This window comes from Schistocerca cancellata, chromosome 1 (genome assembly GCF_023864275.1).
Source record: "Schistocerca cancellata isolate TAMUIC-IGC-003103 chromosome 1, iqSchCanc2.1, whole genome shotgun sequence".
NCBI classification, from domain to species: Eukaryota; Metazoa; Arthropoda; class Insecta; order Orthoptera; family Acrididae; genus Schistocerca; species Schistocerca cancellata.
Window position 1 is genome coordinate 822,292,745 of NC_064626.1, and position 14,828 is coordinate 822,307,572.

General features: G+C 42.6%; 1 protein-coding gene across 1 annotated transcript in view; it reads left to right on the forward strand.

Annotated features, from left to right (window-relative positions):
- LOC126105574 (glutamate-gated chloride channel-like) overlaps positions 1–14,828 on the forward strand; it is a 114,301-nt gene that overhangs the window by 56,259 nt on the left and 43,214 nt on the right. Inside the window, exon 4 of the mRNA XM_049912343.1 lies at positions 4,376–4,443. Within this exon, the coding sequence (XP_049768300.1) occupies positions 4,376–4,443 (68 nt within the window). The remainder of the gene's footprint in view (positions 1–4,375; positions 4,444–14,828) is intronic.

Consider the following 14,828-nt stretch of genomic DNA (forward strand, 5'->3'; position numbering starts at 1 on the left):
CGAACAGAATCCAGACTGTCGCCGTGTTTTTTTAATTGTCTGTCTATTGTTTTCCCTGTCTGCTTCGTATGTATTTTATTAGCATCATCATCCCTCTGTTGTTTGTTTTAAGTTCCACGATTTCTTTTCGCCATGTTACTCTTTAAGTCTCCGATTTTATCGCCTGTTTTTTATTATTTATCCTCTTGATCTTTCTCGCAAAATCTGTAGGCTGAAGAGCGGCATACTAAGCTGCTGCCAGCCCGCCCCCTTGGGGGGAATTGAAATTCAATAAAGAAAAAAAAAAACAAGTGGTGAGAGAGAGAACTTACTTATCTAAGAATGATCCAGTCGTTCTAGTGAAAAAGATATGCAAGTCTCTATCTCATGAAAATGAAAAACATTTGTGCGATCGTAATCAAATAGATTGTCTTGCATTTTTATTTTGCGTGCAGTTACTCACAGCACATCAGTACCTGTTAAACTGCTCATTCCACAGATCCCAGAAGTTTTACCGCAGTCTACATCTTATATCGATTTTGTCTATGTGTGGATTAATATAGGGCTGTCTAATGTCGTATTCTCTAAGCTTATGCTGCTACTTTCAGCTTATTCCTTCATTTCCCTTCCGGTATACCTCCAAAACGTATTCGCCCTATCCATTTTTTACCCAGTAGAACTAACATTACAACCAAAATACACGTGAAGTAGAAATCGACTGGTAACTTTATTAATCAAGAATCTACTAAATGCGGTTTTCACATTATGGACTTAGTAAAGTTATTTGGGATTTAAGAATACGTATTTGTTCTCGTCTTCGTCACAATCACCGTCAGATTTGTTCAACAGTGCTATCGCCTTTCGTCAATGATAGCTTTCTGGTTAACTTCGAGATCCTACTACTGTTAACTTTAGTGAGATTAAGAATACCAATTTTCTGAAACCGTAACTCCTGTGTAAAATCCGTAATAATTTCGAAACTTGGTAATTCATTACAATGTATCATTAATTATCAATATCTTTGTGTTGACTGCAAATTATACAATCTAAATAATAACATTAATCTAAAAACATAAAAATAAATGCATCAACGCAAATAAATAACAAATAGACAAATAAATTCAGTTACCTTCGAAACAGTTTATCAAATTATTGTCCACCAATAGTGAGCTGTCCTTTATTACACTAAGTTTCAGTATATCTGGGTTGGAAATGATAAGTAGTTTCAAAAGCCTTCACAATTTATGTCCAAGAAGTTTTATAAGAATAATGAAACTAAGTCAAAACTTAATGACTCCAAATATATAGGATGCATATTCGAACACTGCTAAAACTGTTATCAAAGAAAATACTGACCCGTATTAATCAGTTTTGGCATTATACTGAAGGTTCCGTACAACACGTCTGTGCAGGTAGCGATTTCTCATTTGAGTTAAGTTTCGAACTATCGAAAATCCAATGTTTCAGAGAAATCCTGAACCTTCGATTCAGTGGCTAACAGAAAACTCAAACAGTACCCGTGGTATAGGGGAAAAAGGGAGAAGCGTAAAAAAGAGGCAAAGAAGCAAGTTCAAGAAAAAAGAGGAAAAAAGAACAGTGGACGGTCAGTGTCTTCGACTTCTAATAAGAAAGTGCTGGGTCCCGGGTTCGAACCTCTTCACTGCTTAAATTTTGAATAAAAATCATCGGGAGTGGCGGCTGGAAATTTCCGGCATAAGAAGTAACCCTCGTTTTACCAACGGCCTTGTCAAAGAGGTCGGAGGAGCGGACAGAGGTTCAGCGGACTCTCTTGCCCTTGGGGTAGGAAACTTCCGCTGTGAAGGCTGAAGAATCGGCAATGATCAACGGCATAAGCGTGCGGAAGACAATGTAAACCACTACATTATAGACACGTAATGTGTATCCACAAGACATGTGGTCTGTAAGCGAAAAGTGTCTGATGATTTCTCCAGAGGAAAATGACTCGAATCTCAGGGAGGGTACTGCCAAAGGGCAGATGACCATTAGAAAAAGACTTAATAATCAACGAAAGAGTAACGTTCTACGGATATGGGTGTGGAATGTCAGAAGTTGATAGGGAAGCTACAAAATATGAAAAAAGAAATGCGAAGGCTCAATCTCGATATAGTGAGGGTTAATTAAATTAAATGGAAAGAAAACAAGGCTTTCTGGTCAGGCAAGTATAGGGCAATATCAACACCAGCAGAAAATGGTATAATCGGAGTAGGATTTGACAGGAGTCAACAGGGATGAGATAGGAGATCCAGTATTAGGGTGAGAACATAAACGAGCTTTGGATGACTTAGCACCAAATAGACATAAGGTACTGACAACATTCCGTCATAATTTCAAAATCATTGTGGGAAGCGGCAACGAAACTGCTATTTAAGAATATAGTCTATGAGAGTGGTGGTAGCAAGAGCCGACAAGTGCGAGAATTATCGCATCCGATCCTACATACAAGTTGCTGAAAGGATAATATGCAGAAGAATGGAAAAGAAAATTAAGGCTCTCTTAGATGACCAGTTGGCCTTTAGGAAAGATAAAGGCACAAGAGAGGCTGTTCTGACATTACGGCTGACAATGGAAGCAAGACTGAAGAAAAAGCAAGATACGTTCATAGGATTTTTCGACTGGAAAAAGCATTCGACAATGTAAATTAGTGCAAGATTTTCGAAATCCACAGAAAGATAGGAGTAAGTTGTAGGAAAAGACGGGTAATACACAATATACACAAGACCCAACAGGGAACAACAAAACTGGAAGACAAAGAACGAAGTGTTCGGATTGAAAAGGGTCAGACTCTTCCACCCCTATGTTCAATCTATACATCGAAGAAACAATGACAGAAATGAAAGAAGACTGGGATTAAAACACGAGATGAAACGATATCAATGATAACATTCACTGATGGCTTAGCCATCCGCAGTGAAAGCGAAGAAGAATTACAGGATCTGTCGAATGGGATGAACAGTCTAATGAGTACAGAATATGAACTGAGCGTAAGTCGAAAAAAGATGAAAGCAATAAGAAGCAGTAGAAATGAGAACAGTGAGAAACTTAACATCAGAATTGGGGATTACGAAGTAAACTAAGTTAAGGAATTCTTCTACTTTAGGCAGCAAAATAACTCATGATGGCCGGCCGCTGTGACCGAGCGGTTCTAGGCGGTTCAGTCTGGAACCGCGCTGCTGCTGTGGTCGCAGGTTCGAATCCAGCTTCGGGCATGGATGTGTGTGATGTCCTTAGGTTAGGTAGGTTTAAGTAGTTCTAAGTCTAGGGGACTGATGACCTCAGATGTTAAGTCCGATAGAGCTAAGAGCCATTTGAACCACTTTGAACTCATGATAGACGGAGCAAGGAGGATATAAAAATTGTACTAGCGCTGGCAAAAATGTCATTCGTGGCCAAGAGAAGTCTACCAGTATCGTACAAGGGTCTTAATTTAAGAAAGAGATTTCTGAGAATGTGCGTTTGGAGCACAGCATTGTATAATACTGAAACACGGACTCTAGCAAAACCTGAAGAGAAAAGAATCGAAGCACTTAGAGGTGATACTACAGGAGAATGTTGAAAATTAGGTAGACTGGAAAAGAATTTCGGAAAACGTGCGTTAGGAGCACAGCATTGTATGGTAGTGAAACATGGATTCTATCAAAACTTGATGAGAAAAGAACCAAAGCATTTGGATGTGGAGCTACAGGAGATTGTTGAAAATTAGGTGGACTGGAAAGGTAAGAAATGAGGACGCTCTCCGCAGAATTGAAGAGGAAAGCAATATGAGGAAAACACTGACAATAATGATGGACGGGATAATAGGTCATCTGTTAAGATATCACGATATAACGTCCATGGTACTAAGGAAAGGTCTAGAGGGTAAAAAGATAGATCCAGTAAAAAGACAGATACAGCAAATAACTGAGGATGTAGGCTGCAAGTGCTACTCTGAGATGAAAAAGTTGACACAGGAGAGGAATTGGTGGCGGGCCGCATCAAACCAGTCAGAAGACTGATGACACAAAAAAAAAAAAAACGAAAGAGAAATCTGTGGCCAAGCAGCGGAGCAGCAGAGGCAATGTTATTCATGAAAACGCACCCAAGTCTCCCCAGATTGTGAGGTCTGCAAATATCGCTCGGTTTACATGTTAAAAACCGAAACCGATCGACAATATCAAACTTATATAGCTGATGCAGTAATGTTTAAATTCATGAAATTATTCTTGGTTCATTGGCGCGTTTTAATTTATCCGTTATCGTGTCTACGTATAATGTAGTTACCTTTCCGCAACATACTTTGTGTCGTGTGCAAGCTTGAAGGCACCACGTTGTTGCCGCAAATTCCAGCTAGCAGGCACCGCACGGAAAGAATTCACTGATTATGTTGCATCCTTTTCAGGAGGACCAGTCGATGTCAAAATAGATCTCCTCCTCCGCAGGCTGTTGGCAGTCAGCGAAGCTAATATGGTAAGTCTGAGACATAATGCATGCAAGATAAGAATTAAGTACAGTGACAGAGATGGTGATGATACCTACAGTTGCTTAAACACGTACATATAGTCATAGCTGTTTGTGGAAACCATGTGTAAGCCCACTGAGTGGTCCCGCGTCTCTTTTCCTGCCGTTAAGTGCGGCAGCACTGGTCGGTCTCGTACAACACGCAGATTCTTAACGGGAAATCCCAGCAATCAGTTATTATACAGGGTGGTCCATTGATCGTGACCGGCCCAAATATCTCACGAAATAAGCGTCAAACGAAAGAACTACAAAGAACGAAACTTGTCTACCGTGAAGCGGGAAACCAGATGGAGCTATGGTTTACCCGCTAGATGGCGCTGCCATAGGTCAAACGGAACGGATATCAACTGCGTTTATTAAAATAGGAACCCCCATTTTTTATTACATATTCGTGTAGTACGTAAAGAGATATCAATGTTTTAGTTGGACCACTTTCATCGCATTGTGATAGATGGCGCTGTAATAGTCTCAAACATATGGCTCACAATTTTAGACGAACAGTTGGTAACAGGTAGGTTTTTTAAATTAAAATACAGAACGTAGGTACGTTTGAAAATTTTATTTAGGTTGTTCCCATGTGATACATGTACCTTTGTGAACTTATCATTTCTGAGAACGCATGCTGTTACAGCGTGATTACCTGTAAATACCACATTAATGCAATAAATGCTCAAAATGATGTCCGTCAACCTCAATGCATTTGGCAATACGTGTAACGACATTTCTCTCAACAGCGAGTAGTTCGCCTTCCGTAATGTTCGCACATGCATTGACAATGCGCTGACACATGTTGTCAGGCGTTGACGGTGGATCACGATAGCAAATATCCTTCAACTTTTCCCACAGAAAGAAATCCGGGGACGTCAGATCCGGTGAACATGCGGGCCATGCTTCGACGACCAATCAACCTGTCATGAAATATGCTATCCAGTACAGCTTCAACCGCACGCGAGCTATGTGCCGGACATCCATCATGTTGGAAGTACATCGCCATTCTGTCATGCAGTGAAACATCTTGTAGTAACATCGGTAGAACATTACGTAGAAAATCAGCACACATTGCACCATTTAGATTGCCATCGATAAAATGGAGACCAATTATCCTTCGTCCCATAATGCCGCACCATACATTAACCCTCCAAGGTCGCTGATGTTCCACTTGTCGGGACCATCGTGGATTTTCCGTTGCCCAATAGCGCATATTATGCGAGTTTACTTTACCGCTGTCGGTGAATGACGCTTCGTCGCTAAACAGAGCGCGTGCAAAAAATCTGTCATCGTCCCGTAATTTCTCTTGTGCCCAGTGGCAGAACTGTACACGACGTTCAAAGTCGTCGCCATGCAATTCCTGGTGCATAAAAATATGGTACGGGTGCAATCGATGTTGATGTAGCATTCTCAACACCGACGTTTTTGAGATTCCCGATTCTCGCACAATTTGTCTGCTACTCATGTGAGGATTAGGCGCGACAGCAGCTAAAACACCTACTTGGGAATCATCATTTGTTGCAGGTCGTGGTTGACGTTTCACATCTAAAACACCTTCTTGGGCATCATCATTTGTTGCAGGTCGTGATTGACGTTTCACATGTGGCTGAACACTTCCTGTTTCCTTAAATAACGTAACTATCCGGCGAACGGTCCGGACACTTGGATGATGTCGTCCAGGATACCGAGCAGCATACATAGCACCCGCCCGTTGGGCATTTTGATCACAATATCCATACATCAACACGATATCGACCTTTTCCGCAATTGGTAAACGGTCCATTTTAACACGGGTAATGTATCACGAAGCAAATACCGTCCGCACTGGCTGAATGTTACGTGATACCACGTACTTATACGTTTGTGACTATTACAACGGCATCTATCACAAAGCGAAAAATGTGGTCCACCTAAAACCTTCATATTTCTTTACGTACTGAACGAAGATGTAATAAAAAATGGGGGTTCCTATTTTAAAAAACGCAGTTGATATCCGTTTGGCCTATGGCAGCGCCATCTACCGGGCCAACCATAGCGCCATCTGGTTTCCCCCTTCAACCTACACGAGTTTCGTTCTTTCTAGTTTTTTCGTTTGACGCTTATTTCGAGAAAAAATTAGCCCGGTCACTATCAATGGACCACCCTGTATACACAATCTCTGAGCGTCGAGGCAACCTCAGCTTGATAATGTCAAAATGTTGAACGTGGCACTAACATACCAATTCACGTATATACACCACATCTGCGACCTGCACCGACAACGCTATAAAAATGTCACGTGTCACTTTTTTTCAGGCTTTCAAAATTTATCACTTAGATTAGCTCTGCCCGTGATTCGTCAATCCCAGTTCTTTAACAACATTTTGCAATCCCAGTTCCGAATTCGCGAAGTCCATTCACGAGTCGTGATTTCCAAAACAGTGGTCTGTTAATAATTACCAAAGTAGTTTTAGCTAGTCGTGAGCCACGAGAGTATTCAGTGATGGACGTTCTCAAAAGAGACTCTTAGGACATTTGTAAACTGGTGTCATCAGAGAGCTTCTAGCTGAAATAATGGCGCACCCGATTCTTTGACTGACTTACTCCATTTCCATTTTTTTTAATGAGCTTTCAGCCCCCTGTTACATTTCAGCACGATAATGCCCGCCCACATATGACGAGAGCTTCTACTGCTTGTCTTCGTGCTTGTCAAACCCTACCTTGACCAGCTAGGTAACTAGATCTCTCCCCAATTGAGAACGTTTGAAACATCATGGGCAGAGCCCACCCACCAGCTAGGAAGTTTGTCGATTTTACGTAACAACATTTGGCACAATGTCCAGCGACTCCATCAGTCAATGCCAGTCGGAAAAACGCTTGCATAAGGACCAGACGTCTACCAAAGCATTATTGACATGCTGAATTTGTGAAGCTTTTGCTCATCCATAAATAATCGAACTTTTTTGAAATTGTAATCATTTGTTTGTCTGCACATGTACATCATGTTTACCGATTTCCGTCCCTTTCTGATAATTCCTTCGTGGTGTGTCATTTTTTTTTCTTAGAGTATATCATTGACCGTAAATAACGCGTCCCATGTACACTGTCACTTGTCAATAGAAGTCGCACATGTATGCGGTGCGACTCAGTATCAAATTAAATGATTTATTCTACATTAATTAATGCTTCCTATTCTGAGTGTGATGATGACAGAATGCCGAAATCCGTTATTTTAATATGTTGTTAATCGTATATGTGCATCATGATCGCTGACATCTTTCATGACTTTCTATATTTAATAGTCTCAGGTCGTACTTCCAGTCCTTCGGCCTATGAGCATCCCTGACGTGCGTCCCATGAGCCTTCTGCCTATGGTCGATTGATGAGCTCACAGTGTCTGATAACACATGACACACAGACATGGATGCTTTCAGGCAGCAGCACAAAACACAACTTGCCTCACAGCTACGAAGTAAAATTGGTGATCGTCGTGAATTTTATCAAGACTTAAATAAATCTTATAGTTTTTTTTGCTTCCAGTTTTCTTTACGATTTTGAGATAGATTAATTATCAATGAAAGCATTACTAGGACTTAATCCGCTTAATATCTGGAGCTCGCTTGAACAAACGTCTAATCTACAAGAAACACATAACTGGTATAGTGAATAAAGCAAACAGTTTGTTAGCTGCCTTATAGTCCTTAATACACAGAATGACGTCTCGAAATAGGAAAAACAGTCACCTACTTTATAAGTCAATAACAGAACCAGTAATTCTGTATGACTGCCTCATATGGGGCAAGCTGCGTCTACACATGTTAGCAAATATCAGATTATGCAAAATAAGACACTGCAAATAATATTAAACGCTCTGTGGTTCATTACAATCTCAAGAATCCACTATTATGTAGAAATTAAAACTGTTTCAGAAGAGATCCGTTCCATATCTGAAAGCTTTTACACCAAACTTCCTTATTCAGTCAATACACTAATTCGTCAGTTATTCACTATTTACATCCACGATCAGCTCAAACATCCAAAATTTGTATTGTTACCAAGTCAGTAATGCAAAATAAGGCTGACATACACCACCATAAACACTGCAATCACGTGTATGATACAGGTCAATCATCAATGTAAATAATATTTTGTTCTTTTTTATAATAATAACGCATGATGTCCAATACTTACGTCTAACAATCCTGGTAAACCTACCATTGTCTAAAATTTAATTATGAACTAGTTGTTGTAACATAAAAATTAGATCTAAATATATATATTCATCTGTATCATGTCATGTTGTGCAGTTTTTATTATCTCCACTGTAAATAATTTGCGCCAGTGTTATGATGTTATATCTGTTATACTCATTGTTTGTGTAACTGGGTGTATGGGATAGTGCATGTGGTGTGGATGACGAATGAAATACAATGTCTCTCATCAACTCGCCGAAAATCACAGTTACAAACTGTTCACAAATTCTCTGTAAACTCGGAGCCCCCACGTGCTACTGCACGGAAAGGTTTACCCACACATTACACAGCACAGACACTTCAATGGTCCCCCGTAATTGTGACTGGACTTACAAAATGGTTCAAATGGCTCTGAGCACTATGGGACTTAACATCTGAGGTCATCAGTCCCTATAACTTAGAACTACTTAAACTTAAATAACCTAAGGACATCACATACATCCATGCCCGAGGCAGGGTTCGAACCTGCGACCGTAGCGGTCGCGCGGTTCCGGAGGACGTACAAGTTTGGTTAAGTTTCGTCTATGAGGCGCCAACTCACATTTGTTGCGGTGCACCCAATGTTCCACAAAAGTATTTAATATAAGTGCAGGCGGGATTTGCTATGTGAAAACCACGTACGCACTCTCGTACTTTTTCAAGTTTCACAAATCCGAGTTTATTTGCAATAATAACATAGAAAATTTGAAAGTCACAGTTCACAACAAATTAATGTCAGAGCCTGACGGTGTTTCTTAAGATCTTGGTGGCGGCTGAATTAAACCATAATTAACCACATGAGTTACCTTTAGAAAACCGTTAAAGTTCCTCAGTACGTCAAACTATAAATTCCACAATGGCTACGCACTGAAACCTTCTAAGCGCGGCTTGTATCACACGCAACCCGATAACAAGTCTATCAGACGCCGAAAAATTTCTATGTCAAATTCAGGGACTAGAGGCTATTTCACCACTCATCAGATAAAACCTTCCCGAAACACAGATCAACGACGTCTAACCGGCTCCAACGGCGTCCGAACATAGACTGCCTTCAAACTGCTGCTGTTCACTCAGGAAACTTCGGTCAAGCACCACTGAAGTCAGCTAAACTACTGTACATGAAATTTTCTGTAATTCTTAATTTTGACCTTTTATACACATATGATACATCATATAGCACAGAAATTTTCCGAGAAACGTTATGCTGTTATCGGCTTTCTTTCATCTGCCGTCGTTTATTTATAAGCAATAATTTCTATGGTTTTCCTGTTTTTGGATTTATAAGAGTAAATATTGACAAAAATTTAAATTATACATTAAATTTTATATATATATATATATATATATATATATATATATATATAGTTTACAGTATTGCCGCTATTTTTAAAGTTTCTCTATTTATTTAGTAAGAATAGCTTTTCTTAATTGTTCTAAATACACTTTTCGGCCCCTCATTTAAATATGTTAATAATTTCAGTAAATGTACTGTCACAGTCCTAGACAGCTCTACAAAATGTATCTATAGATACCTCGTTTGTTGTAATCGCGTAATGTATTGCCGAGATAGTCACTTTTACAGTTCAGGAATTACTTATAACTTTAAGTTGCAATAATTTATAAAGTAGTACAGGTATTGAAGAAGCGTCTTCATGTGCGTAATAGTCCATCTTTTTGCTTCAAATGAGACAACTGGCTCTTCAGTGACACATGTGGGTCAATATTTATTAATTCTGGGGTAGGCTTTCATTTTTGCATTAGACGTGAAAAGCGGCCATGAGAAACGAATGGCCATTGTGCTGCTCAACGGACGGGTTTTCCTGGTCACGTGGTCACCTTAGCAGCCAGTGGAAATCAGAGACAACCCCATTTGTAGAGCATAATGTGAAACCGCTCCTACATGTGCCCTGTCATGCTGACTTCAACTATCAACAGGAATATGACCCGACCTTAGCTGCCGCCTGTGTGTCTGCAGTCGCGTGTTTGTGATTAAATAAAGTGTCACTTCCTTTTACAACAGGGCCCTCGACTCGGAATCCTAACAAATAAAATAAAAGAGAGATTCATTCTATCAATTAACGTTATAGGCAAATCTTTTTTCTGTTGTTAACGCACTGAACTCCTTTTCGTGAGCAACATTACTCAAACTTGTATGCACTCACCATTGTACCGGGATCCCGTGACTTCATTACAGCATCTTATGAGAAATTCAAGTAGTTCCACTAAGAAAGGGATCACAGCGGGTTGTCTCCCACATTGTTGTTTGAGTGAGCTGGTGATTATGAAAAGGATACATTGTCACTCTTTGTACAGACGACACATTTATCTGCAGACCGGCACAATGAAGAGACTGTTATACATTGAGCTTTTGGTCAAAGTCTTCTTCAAGAAACATACACACATTCACTCAAGGAAGCACACCTCACGCAAAAATGACCAATATCTCTAGCCTCTCTGTGTAATTTGTAACAATCTTTTCGTGATGCCTATCTGTAACTCAACGTGTCATCTTTACGGCGAGTAGCAATCTGTGGCACCTCTGTCGTAAAGCTCCATATATTTGGACTGTAGCATCTATGTACTTCCTTTGTTCTATGCTCTCAGTGTGCAACTTTTGTACTGCCATGTTGTTCTCGCTTACTTCAGTGCTAAATAAATGCATAAACGACATCTAAAGTGTGTTATTACTGCCCTACGATATGTGATAACCACTGTGGAGACCCCAACATCGTCGTCGTATGTTCGTGAGCTATTTCATGCTTCTATTCATCATTAACGGACTTCGTGTGCCAACCCACATTGTTTTCAGAACAATGGATCTACCAGTGTCTTTCAGTGCTAGTATTACTCATTCTATTATCTGTGCTTGTGACCACAAGTGGTCAAGTGTAACTCATGTGCATTTAGTTAAAAAAGAACAATTGTCTACGCCCAGCCATGCTGGCGAACACTTAACCTTAACCGGCTCAACATGGCCACCGTCAAGTGCAACTACGCAACAATGGACGCTACATGGACAGTGCATGCTGCCTAGTGACATTGTGAACGACAACCCAGTCAAGGATGTTGTGGTTTACCTATTGGCTTCGCGGTCTCCTTCGGTTTGGTTTGATGTGCCAACAAAGTTCCAGAACTGTGAATCGAATATTCCAGTGCATGGGGTCGCACATTCTTATGTCACCACCCCCCCCCCTCCCCTCTCCGGCACGCCATTTCGGCGACGCCAGCCGCCTCAGCCACTCTGTGATCGTGACCGTCGCACCATGGTTACACCAAGATCGACTTCCGCCTGCTTTCGTAACGGCACCGGCCATTCTGACTGCGCTGGTTACTGGATCAGCCCCCCCATCGCTGCACCACGACCACCTTTTGCAATGGCACCGGCCGTTACACCTGTGCCGTGTTCGTCATCAGGCCTGCAATAGGGACACATCGTGCTGTCTGTTGCACCTGCTCACTCCACATCCTGTGCTACTTACGTCCGACCCCCACACAGACCTCGGGCGATGCACCGTCCACCCCTACTGTATTCCCGATGTAGGGGGCTTCCTGCCCTGCACACACAGATCTTTGCTTGCCAGTGCTGCATCAACATGTGTTACCTGGCAGGGTTCCTAAGCTATCTGCTTTGCAAAAGGACAACCCTAAGACTTGTTTCGCATTGGTGGATCACCTACTGGATAACCATGGGATTTTGGACGACGACACGCTTTTTGTCTGCCTGGTGAGTCACATCCACACTCATCCAGACCTCATCAGTGATCTGCACCTCTCTCAGCCAACCTTGCTCAAGTATTTGAGAGTGAAAACATTGCTCATCAAGTGCCTTTCTTGCCAACGAGCGAAGGCTATCCACCACATTATTCACAACGAGCACCTCGATGACCACACACCTTCGCAGCTTTGGCGACGCCTTCATGCATTAATTGATGATCTAGCATTACCCGACATCGTGCTTCGGACCTTGTGGATGGTCAAACTGCCTTCAGACCTACAACTTCACCTGCTTTCTTGCGTTGCCGACGCATGGCCGACCAAGCCTACACTATCATTCATCACTGACATCGCTTGTCACAGACGAAATCTCCATCGCCATCTGTTGTCACGCCTGCACCTTCAGTTCCACACTCTGCTAGCAGAGGCCAGCGTGCTCGCCTCAGCACCTCAGTGGCCTGTGAGGAGCTGCCACCTAGTGGCTAACAGGAGGTACTGCCTGCAGCCTCCTGACATCAGCTGACCCCACCCGAGCAGCAGCCCCAGTGTCCACAAGCAACAATGCAGCCGGCTGCGGCTTCCTCTCGCTCCCCACCGTCTCGCCTCCAAGCTATGCTGGTACCGTACAACTTATGGGGAGGCCACACGCAACTGTTGTACGCCTTGCTCCTACCCAAGCGATTCCGGTGGGCAAATTTAGGTGCCACGTCCCACCACGAGCCTGCACGGCACCTACCGTCCGACATCGCACCACTCGCTCCAGTGGCGCGACACCTCTACGTCACTGACTTGTCATCGGGCACTCACTTTCTCGTCGAAACCGGCGCCGACGTCAGCATAATCCCAGCCAAGCACACAGGCAACGTGCTTTCCCCTGCTAACTTCGCTTTGATCACTGCTTATCATTTTCCAATCGCAGTCCTTGGCTCCAGCTAGACGTCACTTCACTTATCACCAGTCGCCACCTTTCCTTGGACTTTCCACATTGCCAACATGGATGAACCTGTGATCGGTTTAGACTTTCACCATTACGGACTTTCACCACACCTGCAGGCCGCCACACTTCACCACGTGTCTGGTTCTATTGTTCCATGGTCGAAAGAGTTCACCACGACTTCGCTCTCTGCCTCCTTGGCTACAGTTTCCTCATGTGCATCTCTGCTCGATCATATTACTGCATGGCTCTCTGATTTGTCGGACACGCACTCACGAATCAACAAGCTCCACACACAGAATGAGGCATTACACACCCGCATTGCCGGCGCCTCTGCTGAATTGTCACGTGCACCGAGTACGATTCGCGGCCTGTCTGCAGGGCCACAACAAGAGGAACTAACACTCACATCCACTGCGTCTTCACACTACATTGCTCCTGTGTCGAGTTTTCCTCTGCCTGCTGCCATTTCTGCATCGCCGCAGGTGATTCTACAGGATGATCATGTTCTCACCTACCGGGATTCCTCGCATCGCGTGGGTGCCCTCCCTCGTTCTCTGCAACCAACACCCCCCGCCCCACGCCATTGCGGCCTGGCTAGGTCAGTGACCCATCTTCGCATCTGCTTCCCTTCTCGCATTAGCAATGGCACTTGTCATAGAATCCGTTATAAAGCTAGGCGTCTTAATGCTTCCAGACTTCTGCGCATGAAAGTAACTGTTCAGGATTTATTGGTTCAGGCGTGATCTGACCATCCAACAGCAATTGGTCCACCTTGTCCCTAAGAAGGACTGCTCCTTATGCATGTTCAGGGACTACAGGTCCCTTAATGCTCGCTCGGACAATTATCGATAAGTATTCCATTCCTCATATCCAGGATTTCACGCAATTACAACATGGCACCAAGTTCTTCTCTATCTTAGATTGTTTGAACTCATATCACCAAATTCCTATGAATCCTCCGGATATTCCAAAGGCCTATTTAAATATGTTACATACCTTACGACTTGAAAAATGCTGCTCAGATGTGACAACGGTTCATTCATTCCATTTTGCTACCTCTGCTTTTTGCTTTTGCTTATTTGGACGACTTTCTGATATTTTCCTCCTCTGCCAAGGAGCACCAGGTTCGCCTTGATGCCGTCCATTCAGCCCTCACAGCCAACGGCATGGTGATCAAGCATGATAAATCTCAACTCTGTTCTACATTCCTAGGCCATACTGTCTCGGCCGACGGCCTCAGACCAATGGATTCTCGGGTCAAAACCATTCTCACCCTGCCTCTTCCTGAAGATTATGCTCAATTTCATCATTTTCTGGGTATGGTAAACTTTTACCAACTCCATATCCCTCAGGCTGCTTCTGTCCAATCAGCCCTCACTAATGCCCTCTGCGGCAAAAATACCAAGGGGAAACGGAAGTTGGACTGGACCAAATCCATCCTTGACGCATTTGATACTCACAAAACTGCCTTCGCCAAAGCCGTC